The 23,825-nt window shown below is 43.6% G+C and overlaps 1 protein-coding gene across 2 annotated transcripts; it reads left to right on the forward strand.

The window, feature by feature from the left end:
* Positions 1–179: 179 nt before the first annotated feature.
* LOC115400631 (TRPM8 channel-associated factor homolog) lies at positions 180–17,950 on the forward strand. Of its 2 annotated transcripts, none has more exons than XM_030108633.1 (13): positions 180–264; positions 892–1,004; positions 4,338–5,020; positions 5,109–5,325; positions 5,531–5,816; positions 7,072–7,370; positions 7,611–7,785; positions 10,963–11,057; positions 11,881–12,091; positions 12,488–12,724; positions 15,554–15,777; positions 15,948–16,061; positions 17,433–17,950. In XM_030108633.1, the coding sequence occupies exons 3-13, from the start codon at positions 4,377–4,379 to the stop codon at positions 17,673–17,675; spliced, it is 2,745 nt and encodes a 914-aa protein (XP_029964493.1). In that variant the 5' UTR covers positions 180–264; positions 892–1,004; positions 4,338–4,376; the 3' UTR covers positions 17,676–17,950. The 2 variants fall into 2 exon arrangements, with proteins under 2 accessions (XP_029964493.1, XP_029964494.1); XM_030108634.1 differs by having other exon boundaries at positions 892–999.
* The last annotated feature ends 5,875 nt before the right edge of the window (positions 17,951–23,825 follow it).

The following is a 23,825-nucleotide window of genomic DNA, read 5'->3' on the forward strand; positions in this document are numbered from 1 at the left end:
AAATTTACAAGCTTTATTGATTTAGTTAAAAGTTTTAAGAATGTTTTTTGTTAGTGCATAAGTGTACCAGAATTTGTGTTATGTGTTAAGTAGCTATGGTAAAAGTGTACAGAGTGAGACATCTTCATCATACAGGATCGCGTTTGTGTTTCTGCTGCAGAGTGAGTGCTCCTCTATATAGACAATCGGCTGAAATCGAAGCAGGAAAGTTCTCATTTTAAAGTTAATCTAATGCGCTTGTATCTTGGGAAAGCGATCGTCTTTGTAAGTATTTATGTGTGTAAGGTCTTATATAATCCCATGATGTTCCCATGATTCTTTTTCTGTTTGTATAAAATTGTAGTTCTGTGCCGTTAGTTTTGGCAGTTACTGCTGTATGATGTGTAGCTACCTAGGTATGGGTTATTAATTGTATTTCACTTTCTGTTTTATGTTTCAGTTACCACATGTTTATACACCTGCGTGTGTACATTTTTACATGAAGCTTCATAAAGCAAGAAAAGCAAGCCTTGTGTACGAAGCCTTCATTATTGGTTCGCTGGCTGTCTAGCAACATAGAGACAGTTACAATAACTTCAAGCTGCAGATTCATTAGTTTTGTTGCAAGTGTTGTTGGAAAGCTGCGCTTTCACTTTCTCTTTCTACACTGCTCAATAAACAATCATGTAATAATTTAACACGAGTATTATCACAGGCTGCTATTGCTTAGGAAATTATCCTATAAAAGAGACGTGTATTTTTTACTTCAGCTCCAGTGCACTTCCTGTTGGTATTTTCCATCCCATGGAGGATGAAGGCGTGACCCTTACTTCTGTCCTCACACACACACCCCATTCTGTTTCCATCCAGGAGATATAAATACAGGGTTCTAGTCCTTTTCTCTCATTGCAGTTCTCTTGCAACTGAAGAGTTACCAGCTGAGGCAAAAGCAGTTTGGTGCTTTGTGGATCAGTGTCTAACATGGACCTGTGATCATTCCCGACTTTCACCAGCCCAGAAGTAAGGTATGTTAAAGTCCAATAGCAAACATTGTCATTTATTTTGTCTGTTTCATGCATTTTGAATGTATTGCTGTGTCACATAAACCGCAGCAACCACTTAACCATAGTGGGGATAAATATTTGGTTTATTTCAGTGATGTGACTTTTTTTTTTTAATCTCTAAATTACAACAGTGACAATTTATCTGGGAGAATGCATCTGCTTTCTTATTTTGCAGAATAGTGCATTGAAAAGGATATCTCTTATTAATGACCTTTGTTTATTGCCTTTTTTTAAATGGTCTTATTGTCTGGCGGAGCTAACTGTGTGCGCACCTTGAAAGAAGAAAAACACAAGCTTAGTTTCCACTATTCATGTTTCAGAGTGGTTCAAAAGTTTGGATCGTCACAACTCTCTTTTAAATATCAAAATCAGATAAAACCCCTGAAAGCTTACCGACAGTCCTGGCTTCACGGAGCGACTCTCCTCCATCCCCACATTCATCTGCTGTTAACCCTACTCCAGGAAACAAGTTTGGACTTGAGTCAAATTTACACTGCTTATCTCCTCCTGTTTCCTCCAAAATTTTCCTAAAGTCTGAACTAACATGTCTGTTCACGGCGATGAGGCAGACCTGACACTAAATTCCAGCACACTAATTACCCTTTTCCCCCGTGTCATTAAACAGGCATTTGACCTTTTTCTCACTGGTTTCTGGATATGGTGCTATTTATACTGAAACTAAAACTCTAAACATAATTTAATTCATTGATATCAAATTCAGTAAATCTGTAGGTTAGCTTGGATTAATGTGGAACTGGAGCATCAACAAGAGGATGAAAGGGGGACAGATAATGCTGCCTGGGGAGACTGAACCCAGACCCGACTTTTGGAAACCCAGTTTACCTGGATTCCATGCATGACATGCATTCCAGAAAAGCGTACTATGAAGCCCAGTAGAAAAAATACTTCATTATGATTTGTCTTAAAAATTCATGTCTGTCTTTGACCTGCGATGGATTAGCAGCTTAACACTAAACTACCTCTCCTCAACAAGCAGGTCTGTGGTGTCACAACAGAACTATGCACACTAAGAAAGGAAGGATCCTCACCACAGCTGTCTGCTCTCCCACAGAGATGAAGAAACCCAATGATTAGACACAGACATAAACATATCCCAGCAAACCAACAACACACTGAATCAGGAAAGTTGATAAATTTTCATACAAAATACAAACAACACTCAGACTCATGTCACAAATCATGTTTGGGACCAAGATGCTTGAAACTCAGGGGAGGAGCTCCACTCCTGGCTTCTTGCTTCTAGACTGGAGCCTGTATCAGATGAATGGTCAGAGGGGAGTATATGTTAAGCTTCATATGACTCTGTCAATCCTGCGATTGCAGAGTGCGGGATACTCTGACGTGATGTGGCTCAGGTGTGCAGAGCAATGCTCCAATCTTTCTACATAAGGAGGTGCCACAGCACAGCATTTTCAGGTTAATACAGTATTTTTTGTCTGGTGTGAACAATGGCATCGAAAAAGGAACTACAAGTAAATAATTACTGTGCTGTGTAATATTTTTCAGATTTATCACCAATTTCCTGTTTCTTGAGAAGTTTGCAGAATCATAGTCAGATGGAAGGCGGTTTGGGAATGTAAGACTTGAAAAAAAGGAAGCTGTGGTTCGTGTTCTAGAGAAGTTGCTGTCAGATACCAACGACTTATTGTAAGGTTCATGACAGGCGAAGCGCTGACAATGTAGGAGTCAGACGGAGGATAGACAGATGGCCAAAGAATCATCAATAATCCTACATTTGTCTTGATCCAGAGAAACAGCTTTGTGCGCATTCTTTATTTGTTATTGTAATTCCACCAAGACCATTGATCATACCAATTAATTCATACATTTAAAAAATGTTTGTGTCATAAAAAACATTAAATGTGTTTTTAGCGTGAAATAAAAAACACACGCACACACACACACGCACACACCAAGAAGGTATTTTAAGAGGAAATATATATACGAATTCCAAGTGTTTGGTTTTAAAGAAATGACTGTAATCTGAGAAATTTTTGCAAGTATTTAAAGGTGCTGTAGGCAGGATTCCCGCATCTCCGTCATCTTGCTTAGGGTTACCTAAGTAAGATGGCGATTTGACCCATCTAAGATGGCGATTTGAAACCCAGCACAGCCAATCCTGTCCTGTTCACGCCCTTACGCAAGTTAAGCCCCTCCCACAAGAACGTGCGACGAATGCCCCTCGACCAATCACAGTTAGAGCCTCAGGGGCTCTTCTGATTGGTCAAAGATACCTGGAGCTGTCGAGATTCCTTTTCAGTTCAGAACAGAGACAGATGGAAACGCTGCGCCCTCGCGGTAGTGCAATTATGCTGCACTACTAAAGGATTATCAATGGATACTCTAACATTTAATCCAAAGAAAACATAGAAAAATTAGCATTGACTAGCAAAATCCTGCCTACAGCACCTTTAAAGGTGCATTGAGGAGTTTGCACGTTTTATACGAAACAGCGCCCCCTGCAGGCCTTGGGTGTAATGCAGCTTAGTGAAAAACTTGTGCCTGTGGCTCCTGTGCATGGAAGAGGGGAACTCCTTCCTCGCTCGTTTAGAAGCGCTCAAGTAAAATGTAAGTTTCTTTTACCTGGTGGAGTCTGTGCTGGAGCTGTGGCAGTGCTAGAAGCCAGTCTTTTCTTACTTTCTGGAAGATCCTGCTCAGTTATTGCTCACTAAGCATCTGGCGGAGTAATGGCAGACAAAGAGAAACCTATCCAGCCGGAGCGCGCATTACGTCATTCCTTTCAAATTCTCCCCAAAAAAATGCTGGTGCCGGACCGGCACTGCAACTTTCAAGTGACAATTTAGCACTGTTAGAGGTACTTGTAATGAATATGTCAGGGCACATTGTACACATCATTAAAAATGTGTAACATATTTAAGGTGGAAAATAAGTATTTTTAAGGTTGTAAAACTTTTACGTTTTCACCTTTCACCTTTAAGTAAGGCAATTTTTAAAAATTACTTGTATCATAATTTTCACCGCCCCTGGGAACACATTGCATTGACATGGGACATTTCACTGTCATGAATGAATGAATGACAATGGAATAATATGACCCAGGGCCAATAAAACCCCTCAGATTTCTCTTTAATTTCTTGTTCTTGCATGTTTCTTATTTCAACTTCAAATGAACTCTCGGAAAGGTGATCTCTCTTGGTAATGGAAACAAAAAGAGTTATGCTGTTTATATCCAGACTAGTTGCAGTTTTGAATTCAAAGATTGTAGGAATGATGTGATGGAATCTTAAAAAAATAATCTCTTTCTTTTAACAGATCTTTATACAAGTGCAGCTGACTTGATATTGAGCAAGAATGAATTCCAGCATGTGCCAAGAGTCCTTCCAAAAAGAGGCCTACCTCTCTCTGATGAAAGGCCTGAGAGAGTTCGACCTGCAGATGAACTCTGTTCCCAGCGAGCTTGTGCTGTCTGGAGACGACACTTTTCCCCTCTTAATGAACGGGCAAGGCCAGGTCCTGATGGCAGCCTCGCTTTATGGCCGTGGAAGGATCGTGGTTTTAGCTCATGAAACCTACACCTTCCCTGCTCTGGTAGAGAACGCCGTGACCTGGCTGAGAGGGGATCAGAACAACAGCAGCTCTGTGGGGGTGCACGCAAACATCAGCGGAGTTGCTGACAACCTCCGAAATTCTGGTTTCCAAGTCAACGTCGCCGATGCGTTCAGAGATGATCTGGGGGTTGGTGTGTATGTGACGGATGCCTACTGTGTGGATGCAGATGCAGATAGGCTGGTGGATTTTCTGAAAGCAGGAGGAGGAGTGCTGATAGCAGGGCAAGCATGGCACTGGGCCTCAGTCAACCCAAACAAGAACACATTTCTCCAGTTTCCAGGAAATAAAGTGTCAGGAGTGGCAGGGATCTACTTCACAACGCAGTATGGATCAAAAGAAAAACTGCCTGTTTACCCCCAAGTTCCATCATCCTGGAAAGCTCTCGGGTAAGAATATTTGTCTCTGAATGAATCTCTGAATTTACCACCGTGTGAACCCATCATGTTAACATTTCTCTCCTCTTCTTTCGCACAGTGTTGGTAAAGACTTCGAGGAAGACCTTGGGTTCCTACTGAACGGGACTTCACAGTTTGACCTTCGTTCGGATTCTGTAGCTTCTGACATTCTGACCCATGGGCCTCTGGCCTTCCCGATTGGAGTCACTGGGGAGGGCCAGACTTTCCTGGCAGGAGGCTACTATGGACGAGGACGGGTCATTGTGGTGACCCATGAATTGTTTCCATACATCGGGGTACAGCTCAAATTATGACTTATATATTTGTTTTTATTCCATGTATAAAACACAGCATATCATAATATGATATGACCTTTTGACGGTCAAAAATGGTTTGACTTGTTTTAGTTTAAAAAATAACACTACTTAAGCTGGTTTTGCTAAATCCATACTCGATTGTCTGTTTTAGCCATCAACTCATTTGTTATTTTTTTGTTTACAGAGCTTGGCTTCATTTTGGAACAAAGTCATTCAATGGCTGGCCCAAGGCCGGAACGGGGTGGTTGGTTTTGGGTCAGGACTCAGTCCCATCGATGGCGTGGAGCTACAATGCGAGAGAACAGCATTCAGGAGGGACCTGAATGTGTTCGTGTGTACGGCGTACAACGATGAACATGCAGAGGAAATCCAAGACTTTGTTGCACAGGGAGGAGGCCTGCTGATTGGTGGACACGCTTGGTACTGGGCATCAACTCACCCTGATCAGAACCCAATGACTGATTTTCCAGGTACAATGATAACTCTCAAAAATTGAAGAAAAAGTGCATTTCTGTTATGAAACCAAGTACAGCCAGAAAGAATCAACAGCATTGTTTTTTTTAAAGCATTTTGTTATCTTTTCACCTTATTCCAAATTGGATTTGCTTCAATTTGTTCCTCAAAATATTCCACACAATACCCGATGCTGACACTGTGGAAGTTTATTTGTTCATATGAATTTTGTTGATTTATTAAACATTTTGAAAGAAATTGAAAAAACCCTTTAGGAAAAAAAGCTTTAGCATGACAAAATGGGGAAAAGTGAAAAGCTGTTGACACTTTCCAGATGTATTGTAGCATGAGCATACCTGTGTGGAATGTTGTGCTGCAGTAAAAAAAAAAAAAAAGAAAAGGGTTGTTTAACAAAATAAAGAAGGAAAGGAAAAAAATAAAACAGCCATCAAAAGAAATTACTTACATGTACTTACAAGACAGGACAGGAATAGATTTATTGGAGGGGATGAGGAACATACAACCCACAGTGGAGAATCCATAATTAAAAGTAAAAAGTGAGTGGGTGACAAAAGGCATCAGAAACCCTCTGGAGATCAGTTTATCATGACTATACAAACTGAAAACATGAAATACACAGAGGAGCTTATGAGACCAGACTATGACTAAGAAAGAACAGGAGATGATGGGACAAAGTGAGACACACATATAAAGTTATGAGCCTGAACCATCGAACTCCAGACAACTACTCTCCAGTTGTGCAGGGAATTTAGAAGGGAATTTAGAAGGAATCTTGAGTTGCATGGAAAGTTGGCTACCGACCCATTTAACTGTGTGTGGGAGTGTTGAAAATATTTTTGAAAAATCTGATAAGATCAGTTTTTTTCAATAAAAATGAATGATTGCACTTTACTTGAAGCACCCCTGTATAACACATTATAAGTACATTATAGCACTGTATAACTATAGTTATAAACACTCATAAATGATCACAATGCTTTATAACATCAGGACCTAACCCTAATCCTATGCTGCATAGTGGGTTATAAAGCATTGTGATCATTTATGCGTCTTTATAACTACTTATAATGTGTTACACCGGGTGCTTCAAGTAAAGTGTTACCACATTAATGTTTTATAAACTATTATGTTACTGCTTGTAGTAACTATCAATCAGTCATTACTATGCATGTGACTAAAACGGAACACATCTATTTATTTTTGCAAAGAACAAGATGAGATCAAGCCACCTTTATGTTTCTTCTGTTTCAGGGAACAAGATCCTGAACAAAATGGGATTGAGTGTGTTAAAGGAAACAGTCGTGACTGGACTATTCGATGCTCCTGAGCCAAACCAGGCTTTGAGCAGCAATTTCAACTTCCGTCAACTCCTGAAGCGCTTTGTTGGTCATGTCATTGAGGGTGAAGAACTTACCGACCAAGAGCAGCGGTGGCTTTTAAAGCTGGGAAAACAGGCTGTCAACTACCTGAACTTGAAGGCTCATGATAGCTACGCCTACACACAAGTGCTGGCTTTCCTCACCGAGATCGTGAAGCGTGGCATGCCAGAGGTGAGCTTCATGAAATTCTATGAATTTAATTACTTGTATTGTAAATTATCTTCCACAATATTTGCTGGCAAAACACGATTGCAGCAAATACATAAATCAAATCCATATTTAGCTTTTCTTGGTGATATGTGAAAAAGTTGCCCATTGCTGTCATTTATTCATTCCTTAGGATTCATAAATTCATACTGTCAGTCGCTCTTTTAAATGGTCTGTTACTGTTTTTCATCAATTGATTTCAAGGTGAGTGAGGAGAACCCTCTGAGGAGTCCCAAAGACCTTCTCCTCCTTCACGTGGCAACAGAAGTGTTCAGAGTGTCTCGGGATCCTGATGCTCTCCTGCCATACCTGATCAAGAAGGACGCCTCCATGCCTGTCGTGCACAACCAGCGAATCCAAATTAATGTTACAACCACAAGTCAGTGTTGTTAGTAAATGTATCCAATGGCAAGATGACCCACCACCCGCCGAGGGAATCGTAGGGGCTGGGTGCAATGTGGATTGGATGGCAGCCGACGGCAGGGTGCCCGGCGACCCGATCCTCAGACACAGAGACTAGCTCTAGGGACATGGAATGTCACCTCGTTGGGGGGGAAGGAGCCCGAGCTTGTAAGGGAGGTTGAGAGATACCGGCTAGATATAGTCGGACTCACCTCCACACATAGCCTGGGCTCTGGAACCCAACCTCTCGAGAAGGGCTGGACTCTCCACTTCTCTGGCGTTGCCCACGGTGAGAGGCGGCGGGCTGGTGTGGGTTTGCTTATAGCCCCGCAGCTCAGCCGCCATGTGTTGGAGTTCACCCCAGTGAACGAGAGGTTCGCATCCCTGCGCCTTCGGGTCGGGGATAGGTGCCTCACTGTTGTTTCGGCTTATGGGCTGAACAGCAGTGCAGAGTACCCGGCCTTCTTGGAGTCCCTGGGAGGGGTGCTGGACAGTGCTCCGACTGGGGACTCCATTGTTCTACTGGGGGACTTCAACGCCCACGTGGGCAGCGACAGTGAGACCTGGAAGGGGGTGATTGGATCGCATGGCCTCTCTGATCTGAACCCGAGTGGTGTTCTGTTATTGGACTTCTGTGCTCGTCACAGTTTGTCCATAACGAACACCATGTTCGAGCACAGGGGTGTCCATAAGTGCACTTGGCACCAGGACACCCTAGGTCGGAGGTCGATGATTGACTTTGTTGTCGTGTCATCTGACCTTCGGCCGCGTGTTTTGGACACTCGGGCGAAGAGAGGAGCAGAGCTGTTGACCGATCACCACCTGGTGGTGAGTTGGATTCACTGTTGGAGGAGAAAACCGGACAGACTTGGCAGACCCAAACGTATTGTGAGGGTCTGTTGGGAACGTCTGGTGGAACCCTCTGTCAGCATGGTTTTCAACTCCCACCTCCGGGAGAGCTTCTCTCATGTCCCGAGGGAGGTTGGAGACATTGAGTCCGAGTGGACCATGTTCTCCACCTCCATTGTCGAAGCAGCTGCTCGGAGCTGTGGTCGTAAGGTCTCTGGTGCCTGTCGTGGTGGCAACCCCCGAACCCGGTGGTGGACACCGGAAGTAAGGGCTGCCGTCAAGCTGAAGAAGGAGTCCTATCGAGCCTTGCTGGCTCATGGGACTCCTGAAGCAGCTGACGGGTACCGGCAGGCCAAGCGAACTGCAGCCCGAGCGGTTGTGGAGGCAAAAACTCGGGTCTGGCAGGAGTTTGGGGAGGCCATGGAGGAGGACTATCGGTCAGCCTCAAAGAAATTCTGGCAAACCGTCTGGCGCCTCAGGAGGGGAAAGCAGGTCTCCGCCAACACTGTTTACAGTGGAGATGGGGAGTTGCTTACCTCAACTGGGGATATCACAGGACGGTGGAAGGAATACTTCGAGGACCTCCTCAATCCCGTCGCCACGTCTTCCGTGGAGGAAGCAGAGGCTGAGGTCTCAGAGGTGGACTCGTCCATCACCCAAGCTGAAGTCACCGAGGTGGTTGGTAAGCTCCTCGGTGGCAAGGCACCGGGGGTGGATGAGATTTGCCCTGAGTACCTCAAGTCTCTGGATGTGCAGGGACTGTCTTGGTTGACACGTCTCTGGAACATCGCGTGGCAGTCGGGGACGGTGCCTCTGGATTGGTGGTCCCCCTGTTTAAAAAGGGGGACCGGAGGGTGTGCTCCAACTATAGGGGGATCACACTCCTCAGCCTCCCCGGGAAAGTCTATTCCAGGGTACTGGAGAGGAGGATCCGACCGATAGTCGAACCTTGGATTCAGGAGGAACAATGCGGTTTTCGTCCTGGTCGTGGAACAGTGGACCAGCTCTATACCCTCCATAGGGTGCTCGAGGGTTCGTGGGAGTTTGCCCAACCAGTCCACATGTGTTTTGTGGACTTGGAGAAGGCATTCGACCGCGTCCCTCGTGGTGTCTTGTGGGGGGTGCTCCGGGAATACGGAGTCTGGGGCCCCCTGTTAAGGGCCGTCCGTTCTTTGTATGACCGGAGTAGGAGTCTGGTCCGCATTGCCGGCAGTAAGTCGGACCTGTTCCCGGTGCATGTTGGACTCCGGCAGGGCTGCCCTTTGTCACCGGTTCTGTTCATCATTTTTATGGACAGAATTTCTAGGTGCAGCCAGGAGTCGGAGGGGGTCCGGTTCGGGGACCACAGGATTTCATCTCTGCTTTTTGCAGATGATGTTGTCCTGTTGGCTTCATCAAACCAGGACCTACAGCATGCACTGGGGCAGTTCGCAGCCGAGTGTGAAGCGACAGGAATGAGGATCAACACCTCCAAATCCGAGGCCATGGTCCTCGACCGGAACAAGGTGGCTTGCCCTCTCCAGGTAGGTAGAGAGACCCTAGCCCAGGTGGAGGAGTTTAAGTATCTTGGGGTCTTGTTCACGAGTGGGGGACGGATGGAGCGTGAGATTGACAGGCGGATCGGTGCAGCGTCTGCAGTGATGCAGTCATTGTATCGGTCCGTTGTGGTGAAGAGGGAGCTGACCCGAAAGGCGAAGCTCTCGATTTACCGGTCAGTCTACGTTCCCACCCTCACCTATGGTCATGAACTTTGGGTCATGACCGAAAGGACAAGATCCCGGATACAAGCGGCCGAAATGAGCTTCCTCCGTAGGGTGGCTGGGCGCTCCCTTAGAGATAGGGTGAGGAGCTCAGTCACCAGGGAGGAGCTCAGAGTAGAGCCGCTTCTCCTCCACATCGAGAGGGGCCAGCTGAGGTGGCTCGGGCATCTGTTCAGGATGCCTCCTGGACGCCTCCCTGGGGAGGTTTTCCGGGCATGTCCCACCGGGAGGAGACCCCGGGGAAGACCCAGGACACGCTGGAGAGACTATGTCTCACGGCTGGCCTGGGAACGCCTTGGGATCCTCCCGGAAGAGCTGGAGGAAGTGTCTGGGGACAGGGAAGTCTGGGCATCCCTGCTGAGACTGCTGCCCCTGCGACCCGGCCCCGGATAAGCGGCTGAAGATGGATGGATGGATGGATGGCAAGATGAACATGAAGGACAATTGTTTGTCCAGTGCTGATTTATACCATATTAATGTAAATGTTTATTGTGATTGTTTCACATTTGCCCCAGAGTGATGTTTTGCTTCCTTTTGGTGAACAGATGGAGAGGAGTGGATCAGCACAGGTCTGTACCTCGCTCCTGGCGTGAAAACCTACATGATTATGCCAACTAGCATCGTCAACAGGAGATGGATGGTAAAGAATAAAAAATGTGCTGGGTACATCACTGTTTCGTCAGTTGTCTGCTAATTCAAGCTACCAAGTCAAGCTTATCTGACAGTATGAAAATATGAGTGAAAGGGGGAGTCCCAGTTGGCTTTGAGAAGTGACCTCCAGAGAATGTTAACAGAAGCAGATGTGGCCTCCTCCACTAGACCTCTGCTTTACTGTACATGTGTGGGCTGCGACTGGAGGTTACTGATGGCTGAATTGTGCTGGTGAAGGAGTTTGGACAGATTTGATGAGCACAAGTAATTTAGGGCTTTGCAAGTCATTGAGATGATTTTGAACTGGGCAGCCATGGAGTTTTTGGAAAACAGAGATGATTGGATGATGAGTGTGAGAGTGGGCACGAAGTGGAGCAGCACAGTCCTTGATGTGCCAGAGCTTCTTGAGAGTTTTTGTTGGTGAGCATGTTAGTGTTGCAGTAGTCCAGCCGGATAGCCAGGTGTGATGAGGGTCTGAGAAGGAAATGCATGGGTGGAGCTTAGGATCGTGTTGAGATGGAAGAAAGCCGTTTTGATCAAAAGAAGATGAACCTCAGCAGTACAGGAAACTGTGGGCCTGTTGTTGCTAAGACTGCTGTTATGGAAGTATTTTCTGTGTGTTTTTTGGTTTACTGATTACAAGTAGGTTAAGCTGGGTGGCCAGAGATGGTGAGATGGGAACATGATTTAATGCATGGTCAGCCCAGTAAAGGATGAAACAAACAGATATGACCATGGCGAAAATTTGACATGTTGAGTATTTCAGTGAAGTCAGTTTTAAAGTTGCTGCACCCGCTACATGTCGTCCACAGGTACAGATAAGCTGCCAGACCGACTACCTCAACCACGGAGAGCTGAAGAGGGCGCCAAGTGTTTCTGAGCGATTCCCGATAACCTCAGAAGTCATGCAGGTGTGGAACCTGTGGGGGGGGCTGATCTACCTGGTGGCTCCAACCGACACAACCGTGGAAGGGCAGGAGGTCATAGTGCAGACAGCTGTGTCTGCCCCATACTACAAACATGGTGAGTCTGCGTCACTGTGGTTTCAGAAGAGTCTCCTACAAAAAGCACCAATCCATGATGAGGGAGTCATGTAGTTATTCATAGTTATCACTTATACTGATTCTGCACGTTGTCTAAACCTCAAAATTACTCAAGGCTCGAGGTTGTGTCTAATTTTGAGGTAGCATGTGGATTCATTAGAATTTATCAAGTAGTAATAAATACTGTTCTATGCAGGAATTCCATTTAATCTGCCCAAAGAAGACAAAGGATAAATCTGAATTTTGCACATTTGTTAGTCACAATTAGTCACAATCATTCTTGGGTGTCTGCCCATACATGTGTGAACTTATTTGTCATTCATTCTGCCCATAATTCAGCTTTCTAATCTTTTATAACATCCTTTATTTATCTCAGGTGCAACGACATTAGATGACTGGGCACAGCTGCGATCAGCTCCTTCACCCTGGGCAGAGTTGGAGTTTGACAATATCATCCTGACTTTACCATCGCGCTTCGTCCGTGACCTGGAGCGCCCCGATGAGGCGGCCGTGCTCTGGAACAGCATCATGAAAGGCATTGCAGAACTGGCGGTCATACCGGAGAAATTTGCTCGCAAGGAACGCATCGTTGCAGATGTGCAGATTTCAGCTGGTGAGCATGTTTTCAGAATGTTACTCATGGCTGCATTCAGAGTGTGACATCAAGCCACCATTTCACCTATAGGCTGCAGATTAGCTTCATTGAAATGAATTGATTTTATCAAAAGATCCTATTGCTCATCTCAAGGCACTTTGCATGATAAGATTAACTCTTCGCATTTACATCTTCAGGTGATTCTCTGTCATTTACTTTAGTCAGGGGAACTTCATGTCATCAGGTGTTTCAACCCTGAACTGCAGCACCCCTCCAGTGATGGGTGGGTAATGGTAGCCAAATCATGGGCCATCTCCTCCTGGCTTCCAGCTTAGCTCCTTTCTCCTGTTCCATATCCAAAAACAGGTCCCACATGGTGCCTCCTCCATTCTGGCTGCTGACCTTTCTCCCTGCTTTGTACATTTGATTGGTGTTGGTATTTTCCAATATGGTTGGCATTTTCTGCATCTCTTGCAATCCGTTGTGTCAGCCAGTGTGCTGAACAACTCGTCATGGTACATCCTGTTTCTGAGTGCTTTTTTACACTGATAGGATTGGTGCCATGGTGCCCTGCTGACCACAAAACGTGCACTGCAGGTTCTCTCTCAAGCACATCGTGTGTAGATTTGTTGGAGTGGGGATTGTTACCTCATTCTGATAGAACAGCGATGAACAAAGAATTGTTTATTACCTCCGCCAGGAGGTTATGTAATCATGTCGGTTTGTTGGTTGGTTGGTTGGTTGGTTGGTTGGTTGGTTGGTTTGTTAGCAAGATCCCGGAAAAAATAATGGACGGATTGCAATGAAACTTTGTGGAAAGGTGGGTCTTGGGCTAACTTAGAATTGATTAAATTTTGGTGATGATCCGGATCACTGTCTGGATCCAGGAATTTTTTAAAGGATTCTTTATCATTGAGAGATAGGGAGTCTTTCACATGGTTGGACAGGCCGGCCGACAGAGGGGGACAAACGCCTGGGTCACACAGGACGTGCCGCTTCCGAGGCGGAAGTGGGAAGCGCCGTGCACCGACTGTCAGATCGGTGCCCCTGTTAACCTATCTGACAGTTCATACAAGAGGTGCGGGACAGCGCCGTGTGCGTAGCAGCTCGCGCCGTGGACCGCAGCCGCTCCGCTCCTCTCTATTTTCTCCGCAAGCCGCGCGCGCCGTGCACCGCCAGTTGTAAAGCTGGACAGAGCAGATCGCTCCACACAGGAAGTCTGGAACGGAAAATACGGGAGAATCCGGTCCATTTTCAAATTAAAATGAAGTAAAATAACATAAATTATGTTGCTTTTCGGTTTTCCTTTTCAGATAAACACACACAGAGAGAGAGAGGGTGACAGACAGAGGCAATGCACGCTGCAGCGCTCCGCTCTGATCACACCCCGATCACAATGTTGCTTTATTATATATGGTGTTCTTATTGTTATTGGTGACTGATTTGAGCTGTGGCAGAGGTCTGCGCTCTCTGAGTGCCAATTTCTAGTTTATTGTTAATTTCAGTGCAAACAATAGTAATTTTACCTCTAACAGAAGCAGAGTTATGAGGGAATTGTGTGTTGAGTTCCTCTAGTTCAGGCGAAGCAACTATGAGCCTTGAGGGCCGAGTTCCTGCATGTTTTAGATGTCTCTCTGCTTCAGCACTCCTCGATCTGATGTTGTCATCATCAAGGTTGTTGCACATTAACGAGCCCTTTGTTGCATGAAAACACAAGACCTAAAACATGTAGGACGTCAGCCTTTGAGGCCTGAAGTTACCAACCCACTTTATCAACACGCTTTATGGGGGATTTCAGCCAGACTTTATTTCTTCAACAGTCAGAATCATTAATTATAAAGTAACTTTGAAAGTAATTTATTTACTTATAGGTTTGATGGTAAATGGTAAATGGACTACACTTATATAGCGCTTTTTCATCTGCATTTTGCAGAGACCAAAGCGCTTTACACTGCAGGATCACATTACCCATTCACGCACACATTCACACACCGGGAACCAGGTTTGTCATGGCCATCAGAGCCAGGGCCCTTAAAGCTCATGTCCGGAGTTTCCGTTCGTTTCCAACGTATGTATCATTTTTCAACAGAGCTTAAATGTGTCAGTCTGGTTTGATACTACAATATAATATTAGCATAAAGCAATATAAAAATGTATTTATGAGCCCCGCCTTCGTCTCATAGACCCCCATGTTATCCGAAAAAGCGCCAGTCAGCTTCAGCCAATAGATTTCGAGCTTCCGCATTCTCTTGTTGTCAATCAAAGTGTGCACGCAGCCACAGCCACTCGCCCAGGCAGAGGTGAGTTTGCAACGCAGCAGCCGGCCCGCTTACCTCGGATATATCCATTGTCTGCTGAACATCCACCGTAAACAGCTAAACATGTAGGATGCTGTAGGACTCGGAGGCTCTCATTTTCACCCAAAGGATAACGGCGTGCACAATTAAAGGGGCGTGGCTTGGTCGCTCATGAAAGCAGAGGGAGGGCGGAACCTCGAGACATTGGATTAAAAAAAACCCTCTCTCGTTCAAAACTCCGGACACAAGCTTTAAGTTATTGTGACAATAAGCGGTTCTCATGTTTTAGCTCTTTATTTTCATTTATAATTACATTTACATTGTGTTTTGCATAGTCTGCATGTGAAGTGGCAGTGGCCATTATAATTTTGCCCCCCTTCAATTAGAATAAGTCAGTAGCTGCAACAATGCGTGAACTACCAATCCCATTCACCAAGGCGAGGTCAGCTTTGTGTTCAGAATACATTTTGATGGCAGTCTTCATGTAAAGTATTTTCACCCATAGTTATATTCAACCAAGAATCAGGAAGATTTTTTTTTCTCCTTCCAGGTTGGATGCATGCAGGCTATCCAGTCATGATGCACTCATCTATTGCATCTGAGCTGGTTAACCTGAATGACGCCAGGACCAAAGGTCTGTGGGGAGAAGTTCATGAACTGGGACACAACCAACAGCGAACCGCTTGGGAGTTCCAACCAAACACCACAGAAGCTACATGCAACCTTTGGTCAGTGTACGTGCATGAGGAGAAGCTGGGGCTCAACAGAGCACAGGTACTGTTGAGAACATCTCGAGCCACACCCGAAAAGACCGATTTTGAAGTGTTTATCATCTTGCAGCTCTTTATCTCTTCTTTGTGGTCACTGTGTTTCGGTGGATAGTTAATTTCTCTTTGTCTACAATGTATGTTATTCCTCTCATGAGTTTGATGTCTTCAATTCAGGCTCATCCTGCCTTGACCAAACAGAGTCGAGACTCTACTGTTGATGGGTATATCAAAGCGGGAAGGAACCTCAGCAACTGGAATGTATGGACAGCTCTTGAGACCTACTTGCAGGTGTGGAAAAAATGTTATGTGATAGTCTGTGGTTGTTGTATGGTACTTCCAAATTCACCTCTCAAAAACTCACTTTCAAGGCGGTGACTCTGACTGGAAAGTTGATTTGAGTGTGTTTGGGGTTGTGTCACTATGTTTTCTTTGTGATGCTGGAAATATGTTCTCATATCTGACATCTTCATTCTATGGAAGTTTACCCTTCGTTAAAGGATAAGTTCGGTTTAAATAGTTTTCACGTTGTTTATAGAATGAAGTAGAACAATATATTCACCCAGAAGGGTTTTCTGATCCGAACAGTGCTTCGGGAGGAATTTAGATCCAAAGTCAAGCTGCAGACATCCGTATACTGTTAGCCAATGGGGCATGTGTGGCGCCGGCTGCCAAAATGGCTTTAATCGTTCAAAAACTCATTAGTTTCACCAATATTTCCTCATGGTTCGCTCATGCCACTCCTCCACGACAGCCCGGTGTCATGAGATACATGTTGTTGTGGTTTTGCTGATCTCTGAAGTGAATACGGTGGTTAGAATGTAACCTGAAGTACATTCACCAAGAAATTCAGTAGGTGGCGCTGTGCTCCTAAGCTGTTGGTCACCACCCACCATTACTCCAAAGAAGAAGAAGAAGATCTCTCACGCTTGTGTTTCGATTAGCTCTTCTTCTACTTTGGAATAATGGTGGGTGTTGACCAACAACTTAGGTGCACAGCACCACCTACTGAATTTCTTTCATCACTTAAAAACACAGTCAATTAATCGACTTGACCAAGATATCGGAACACACAGGAAAAAGGAGAAATATAAAACTTCAAAGCTTGTTGTGTTGAAACACTGCAGAAGAGGATATTAAAAACTGATTTTTTTTTTTTTTTAATGTGAAGATGTTTCTCCGTTTAAGAAGCTTTGATAGACACCAAACGCTGCACAGGGGTGTAGTGGTTTACACTCTCACTTCCCAGTAGAAAATAAAACCTAGTTTAAGTCCATGCTGACCGGATGTTCATGTTGTATGCTCTCCCTCTGCATGTGTATGGTGTTGACCAACGGTACTGCTTGCATCGGTATGAAAATATGATGACTTGGTATTCAAAATGAACCTCTCAAACCTTGTAGGTTTGTTTTCTCTTTGTTATATCAAATCATTTCTCGGCTTGTCATGATAGCCGAAAGACCTGATTCACATATCGTAATTGTTTATAAAAAGTAAAGACGGTTATTCTGTTTATCTGCTGATGATCTAATATCAGTGATAAACTGACAGTGGGCTCATGGGTATTACATTCTGGATATAATACACCTTCATCTCACTTATTGAGTAGTCAAGTCTTTTCATCCCTTTACGTCTGTTCACTTCTCTGTCTTTGTCCTGCAGCTCCAAGAAAAGTTTGGCTGGGATGCCTTTAAACAAGTCTTCTCTGCCTACCACACCATGAGCGACGTCCCGCATGACAACGCAGGGAAGATGAACCTGTACACCGAGACCTTCTCACAGAAGGTGGGGATGAACCTGACTGGGTTCTTCAAGGCCTGGGGGTGGCCCATTGAGAGCGATACGGAGAAGAAACTCTCCCATCTGCCTCTGTGGAGCGATCATCCCATGGCCAACTACATCTGAGTGTTACTCTGCCACTGATTGAGATCCACATGACAACTGAAATTGAATGATGAATGGTTTATCCATAAAGACCCTCACAAGTGTTGATTGTTTCTGTGATGTCAAGCATGAATAATGTGTATCTTAAAGTGAATTTCTATGAAAATGAGATTTGATATGATAAAGTGATTTCTTGATAATGATCCACTGCACAAAGTTGAGGAGAAATTAATCATGGGAAAAAAATGTAGGAAGTGACTGGAAGAAACCAATAATCAATAAAGTCTTGTCAACAACATTGTGAGCAAGTTCTCTTTTTTTCCCCCCACTTTATTTTGAAATTTTGTGGCACATACTGGTTACAAACATTAGTACTCAGTATACATTGCAATGCCAATATAGAAAACAGAGAGAAAAAAGAAGAAAAAAAACCCTGAAACCTACCCAACAATATTATGACAAGCTTATTATAGTCATGTTAATGAATCATCAAATCAAAAAGCCAAAATATACAACTTATTAAATATATACCCATAACAAAACACACACACACACACACACACACACACACACACACACACACACACACACACACACAAAGACAGGTGCCCAGGGCAATAAATATTAAACTATTAACTTAAACTACGAATATTAGAACTTAAAGATATATATTTGTGGTTTATATATATATTATATATAATATATATACGATTATATATATATATATATATATATATATATATATATATATATATATATATATATATATATAGAGAGAGAGAGAGAGAGAGAGAGAGAGAGAGAGAGAGAGAGAGACTGGTCCTCTGTCCACGTGATGCGGTCACGTGACAGGCTGGACCAATCACATTTACATCTGGTTTCAAATGTTCAATATGGAGTCGTCCTGCTGAACTCGCTGAAGTCTACAGAATCGCATTCAGAATGGTACGGGTGACATCACGAAAGGTCTATCCATTTATTTACAATCTATGCATTGGACGCGCTGCGTCACGTGACCGCGTGATGCACGGTGAATGAGGAGTAACTTCAATACATTTTTAGGGAAATTAATACAGGAAATTTTAAGGAAAAAGGTCGTTTTCCCAACTGGGTACATGACCCATAACCCTAGAAACAAGAAAGAGTAAGGATGTTGTCATATGTCAGAAGATTTAGATCAAACATAGACATCTCTCCCGAAATATGTGAACAAGCATCTGTTCATTACGGTTCAGGTCTGTTTCTCACAAATCCAGCTAATTTGAAAGAACTGAGAGAAACACACAGCTCAGTCCTTTGGATACATGCAACCTATTTATTTTGGCCTGACAAACAATACACCCAGACACTACTGGTATGGCATCGACCTGGGGCTCGATGAACCATCTGCTCTCCCTGCCACCTCCATTGTTGGGCTGGATTATGTAAGCAGAGTAGACGGCGATGCAATTGATGGTGTTGTACAGCGTAGCAAAGTGGTACCTGATGGAACAAAGGATGACAGTAGTCAGTGGGAAATCAGAGTTCCAACTAGCAATAAATACCGAAAAATTATTTGGTGAATGTGAAATGGGACTATTCAGCATTTTTCTCAGATAATGGGACCACAGCACTGACTATATAGCAAACTATATAAATGATTTAAACTAATAAAAAGCACCTTGCCAATATGACAATCAAAATGACCTAATTGTAAGTTAAAAACCAATAAGGATCAAACACAATGAATCAATCACATTTCACTCCTGAGAAATGTTTCTGTGTATCCCCCATTGCATACCTGAAGTGAGAACTACCTGTTCACAAAGCGCTGACAAAGACGTGCAACACCAGGTGTAGAGGACCCCCACTTAGGTACTTTATGATATCTATGGTAGGTCCCGCATGGACGTCCAGCGTCCGGCTGTTTCAAGTGTCGTGCTGCTGCAAGGAGGAGTGAGAAAATAGACTAGTCAATTACCTGAGATAAGTAGCTGATTCTGAACAAAAGATGAACATGCTGTAGTGCATATTTAGTCAATAAAATGTTCACACAACAGTAAATATTGGACCACTTATTTTTTTACATTTTAGGAGAAGTTGAGCTTCCCTTGCAGTCTTAGAGCAATCGCCCCTGCTCGAAACATGCAAACAGAAAAAGAAGGGGATGTGTAACACCTCCTTTAATGATTACTGGAAAAAGAACTAAGTAGAAAAACACAGGTACTTCCTTCTTTCCAAAGAACTGTGAGAGAATAATGGCTGCATTTCCTGAAGGGAACTATGCAAGAAGAGCCATCTTCTCCAATAGCTGTTACTTACCGGTACACTTAAAAAAAAAAAAACCTTTGGCAACAGCAAGTTTTAACCAATAAGCTATTTTCACAGCTTCACTACTTCCTGAAAATAACTGTGCACATTCATTTCCTGTCTTGCATTATTGGCCATACTGATTAATCCAGTTGTGTCTGGTTTAGACTGCTGCAACAAGACACACCTGGATTAATCATTTTGGCCAATAATGCAAGACAGGAAATGAATGTGCACAGTTAATTTCAGGAAGTAGTGGAGCTGTGAAAACAGCCCATTCAGCAATGGAGAGGTGACTAAAGTGTCTGTGGTTTTGTATGTGTGTTTTTTTTTTTTGTGTGTGTGTGTGTGTGTGTGTGTGTCGGTGCGCGCGCGCGTGTGTGCGCGTGTATTTTCCTAATATGGATATGTTTTTAAATGTTTTTGCGGTTTGCAGGTGCAGAGAGTGTTAAGTCCTTGCAGAGATTATGTCCCGCGCTGAAGCTCCATTGCCGTGGCCCCCGCTAAGTGCGGCTACATCGGTTGGATCTAAATAACTTCTGAAGGACTCCGAGCTGCACGATGTTTGTCTGAGTGAGTATATGAGCAAGCACACACCTATAAATAAGGTCCAGATGTCAAAAAACCGAAGTTGCCCTTTAATGTCTAAACAGTCTGTAGAAACATTGCTACTGAATTTATTAACTATATTGATAATTTCCTGTTCCTCTACAGGTGCAAGGAAAATTGATGCTGGATTTCTGCTAATATTCTGAGTGTTTGAACCTGTGTCTGGTATTCTGGATGCAAGGTCAGGTCCCACGTTTACAAAAAAATGATTCATACCGTTCACCACCCTGTTCATATTGTCATCTGCAGTGTTATTAATCAAGAAATGGTCAGGATATGCAATCCACTTTTAGTTGGTAACGGATCATCAGCCATTACTGACATTGTTTGGAGAACAAAAGAGTCTGCCTACGCTTGCAGCAGCCCACATCCAGAGGTGGGCCATTATCTTATCAGCTTACGATTATCACATTGTCTACTGCAAGTATGAGGCGTAACAGTAATGCTGATGGACTTTCTTGGTGCTCTTTACCTGAGACCAGTGATGCAGGAACAACTGTAACAGCTCCCATAGTCTACTCCCTGCTAACAGAGAATCTTCAAGAGGCACCACTCGATGCAGTCCAATTTGCCAAAGCAACATGCACTGACGGTGTGTTATCCCGAGTGTATAAGTATGTCATGGAAGGCTAGCCCAACCAAATTGATGAATGTTTGAAGCAGTTTGTGACGAAAAGAAATGAACTGTTCACTGAGCAAGGGTGTGTGCTATGGGGCACCAGAGTCATTGTGCCCACTAAAATGAGAGGGGCAGTTTGAAAGAGATCCACGCTGCCCATCAGGGCATCGTAAAAGCAAAAGCTCTGGCTCGGAAATATGTATGGTGGCCAAACCTTGACTCGGATCTGTAAAGAATGTGAAAACCTGTCAGCTGGAGCAGAAAATGCCAAAGCACGTTCCTTTGCACCCTTGGGAGTTTCCGGGTGAGTCTTGGAAGAGGCTGCATATTGACTTTGCAGGACCTTTTTTGAACAAATGTTCATGATTGTGGTGGATGCTTACACTAAATGGTTGGAAGTGTTTCGCATGCCACAAATCACATCTCAAGCAACCATTACAAGGCTGAGGAGGCTTTTCACCTCTTATGGTCTGCCAGAACAAATCCCCATGACAATCTGGCTGCAGACCTCCACTCTCAGGACCCACACCTCCACTCTCAGGACCCTCCCTTGCAGACAGCTCACCTCCACTCTCAGGACCGGAAGTTGATACGAAGCATTAAAATATGGAAAAGAAAACACCGGAAGCACGTATTTCTCATTGTGTGGAGACGGAAAGGTGAGTAAATATCAAGTGACACCTTTTCGTTATACAAAAACAAAAATTGCCTTTATTCAGTAGAAGTTACACACTATACATTGCCCCGTGAACTTATAGTTAAAAGAATAGAGTTTCCACTTTACCGTAGTTTGTAGCGTAATGGTAGTTAGGCTAACGGTGACTAGCGCTAACCACGGTAATTTTATTAGCCTCTGAAAGCACAAAAGCACTGTGTATATTATTTATATTTGTCTATGTGATTATCTTTACATCAGAAGGCTTTCACTGCCGTTTGCAAATAGCATTTGGATAGAAATTATTCTGTCCGGGGCATATTAATAACATGTCGAAGTTGTCTTGTGTACGTGGTAGTGCTCACTTAATCATGCAGTTTTCCTGCTAGAAAGCCAAGAAAACTGAGTCACCATATATTTTTCTTAAATTTTGTTTTACTGATCACGACATAATTTCTCTTACAGATGCATATTTCAGTTATCATTAGCATTTTCCAGTGTGTTTGTACACACTGTTCACCCGCTTATTCAGAAAAGTTACTTAATTGATTGTTTGATTTATATGGAATAATATGTCTGAATTTTCTTGTAGGCAAACAAGTGAACCCTGTGAAAATGGTGGTGTGTCATGCTCATGGAACACTTTGATCTTGGAAGGTAGGATGTCATAATTTGATTGAACTGATATGATTGATGATTTGCACATTGAAATGTCGTCATCTGTCCTGTTGTCTTCCCATTCTCTTACTTATTGCCAGAATTGACTAATTTCAGGGCAGCACGTGTAATTTTAATTGTTTCACCTACTGTTATAACCATGGCAAGATGTTTGCTCATTTTCCATTCAAGTCGAAATGCCTTCTGGCAGGTGAGGTGCCACCAGTTTTTCGCCTGAAGGGAAAATTGGATGACATGACAGAGATCAGTCTGCATTTCTTTTGTCTCAATATTTATTTGTTGTTTTTAGTCAATGTTATGTCAGGTTTCCCATCCCTGGACATGATTCATTAACTGATTTTGTGAGCTATGCTTTTATTTAATGCAGTACAGCTTTTTAAGGCTGAAGAGAGGAAGAAAAGTTGCCAACAAACAGCTGCTCCAGTTGTGCAGGGGATGGAGACAACTGAAGAAGAGGTAGGCCTGACCTCCACTTCCATGTTGTTAGATTTTGTGAGTTGAGCTTTCATGTATTGACAAAAACTTGACGCTTCTAATTTTCTTTGGACCAGTGTGGTGGCCCGAGTTGTGGAGCACTGCAAGAAAGCAGCAGAATGGGTGGAGATGAACCCACAGCTGTCAGCAGCCAGGGTGGAGGTGCCTGACGGTTTGAGCATGGACGACACATCATGCACTGAGGAGGCTGTGCAACAGCTGGAAAGCCTCTTTCACGCCACCCTGGATTTTGATGAAGAGGAAAGAGAAGTGATTCTAGAGCTTTTTAAGTTTTTGTTATACAACATTGGAGATATGTGCGTCTTTTGTGAAGAGATCATGGACAAAGGAGGGTACATAGCATACTGCAAACGCAAAGAAAAATAAAACAACTTGGAAGTTTGTTTTGTGTCTGTTTTCTCCTGGAACAGGGATTATAGGCAATCTAGATCATGTAACTAGATATTCAGTAATCCAGTGAATTGAATACACAACTTAATCAGTCCTCACATCCTCCAGTGGCAAATCCATGTGGTCCAACAACACAAGGTAAGAACAGCACAAACAATATGGAGGAATTATTAGATGAATTATCAGGTATAAGAATTGTAAACACCATACAAAATATATATATGTATAAACATATGCCTATATGAAATTATTTGAATTAAAACAATGCTAAAAGCTACAACGCTGCGGGAAGCTGTACATTTACAATAATGTTATTGAAGCAAAGACCTCAAATAGGTTTCAGTGTAGAAGAGTTCTTTTCATTTACACAGATGTGTGTTTCAAAAAGTATGTAATGCGGTCTGAAAGCTGTCCATATAGTCAATTACATCAAAAT

This window comes from Salarias fasciatus, chromosome 14 (genome assembly GCF_902148845.1).
Source record: "Salarias fasciatus chromosome 14, fSalaFa1.1, whole genome shotgun sequence".
Classification (NCBI taxonomy): domain Eukaryota; kingdom Metazoa; phylum Chordata; class Actinopteri; order Blenniiformes; family Blenniidae; genus Salarias; species Salarias fasciatus.

What these genes read in the sequence shown, in the direction of transcription:
- LOC115400631 (XM_030108633.1), top strand. Translation starts at nt 4,377, where the DNA reads ATGAATTCCAGCATGTGCCAAGAGTCCTTCCAAAAAGAGGCCTACCTC. An exon ending in AATTGTTTCCATACATCGGG is followed by an intron (nt 5,326 to 5,530) that starts GTACAGCTCAAA and finishes TTTTGTTTACAG; the next exon opens with AGCTTGGCTTCATTTTGGAA. An exon ending in AGATGTGCAGATTTCAGCTG is followed by an intron (nt 12,725 to 15,553) that starts GTGAGCATGTTT and finishes TTCTCCTTCCAG; the next exon opens with GTTGGATGCATGCAGGCTAT.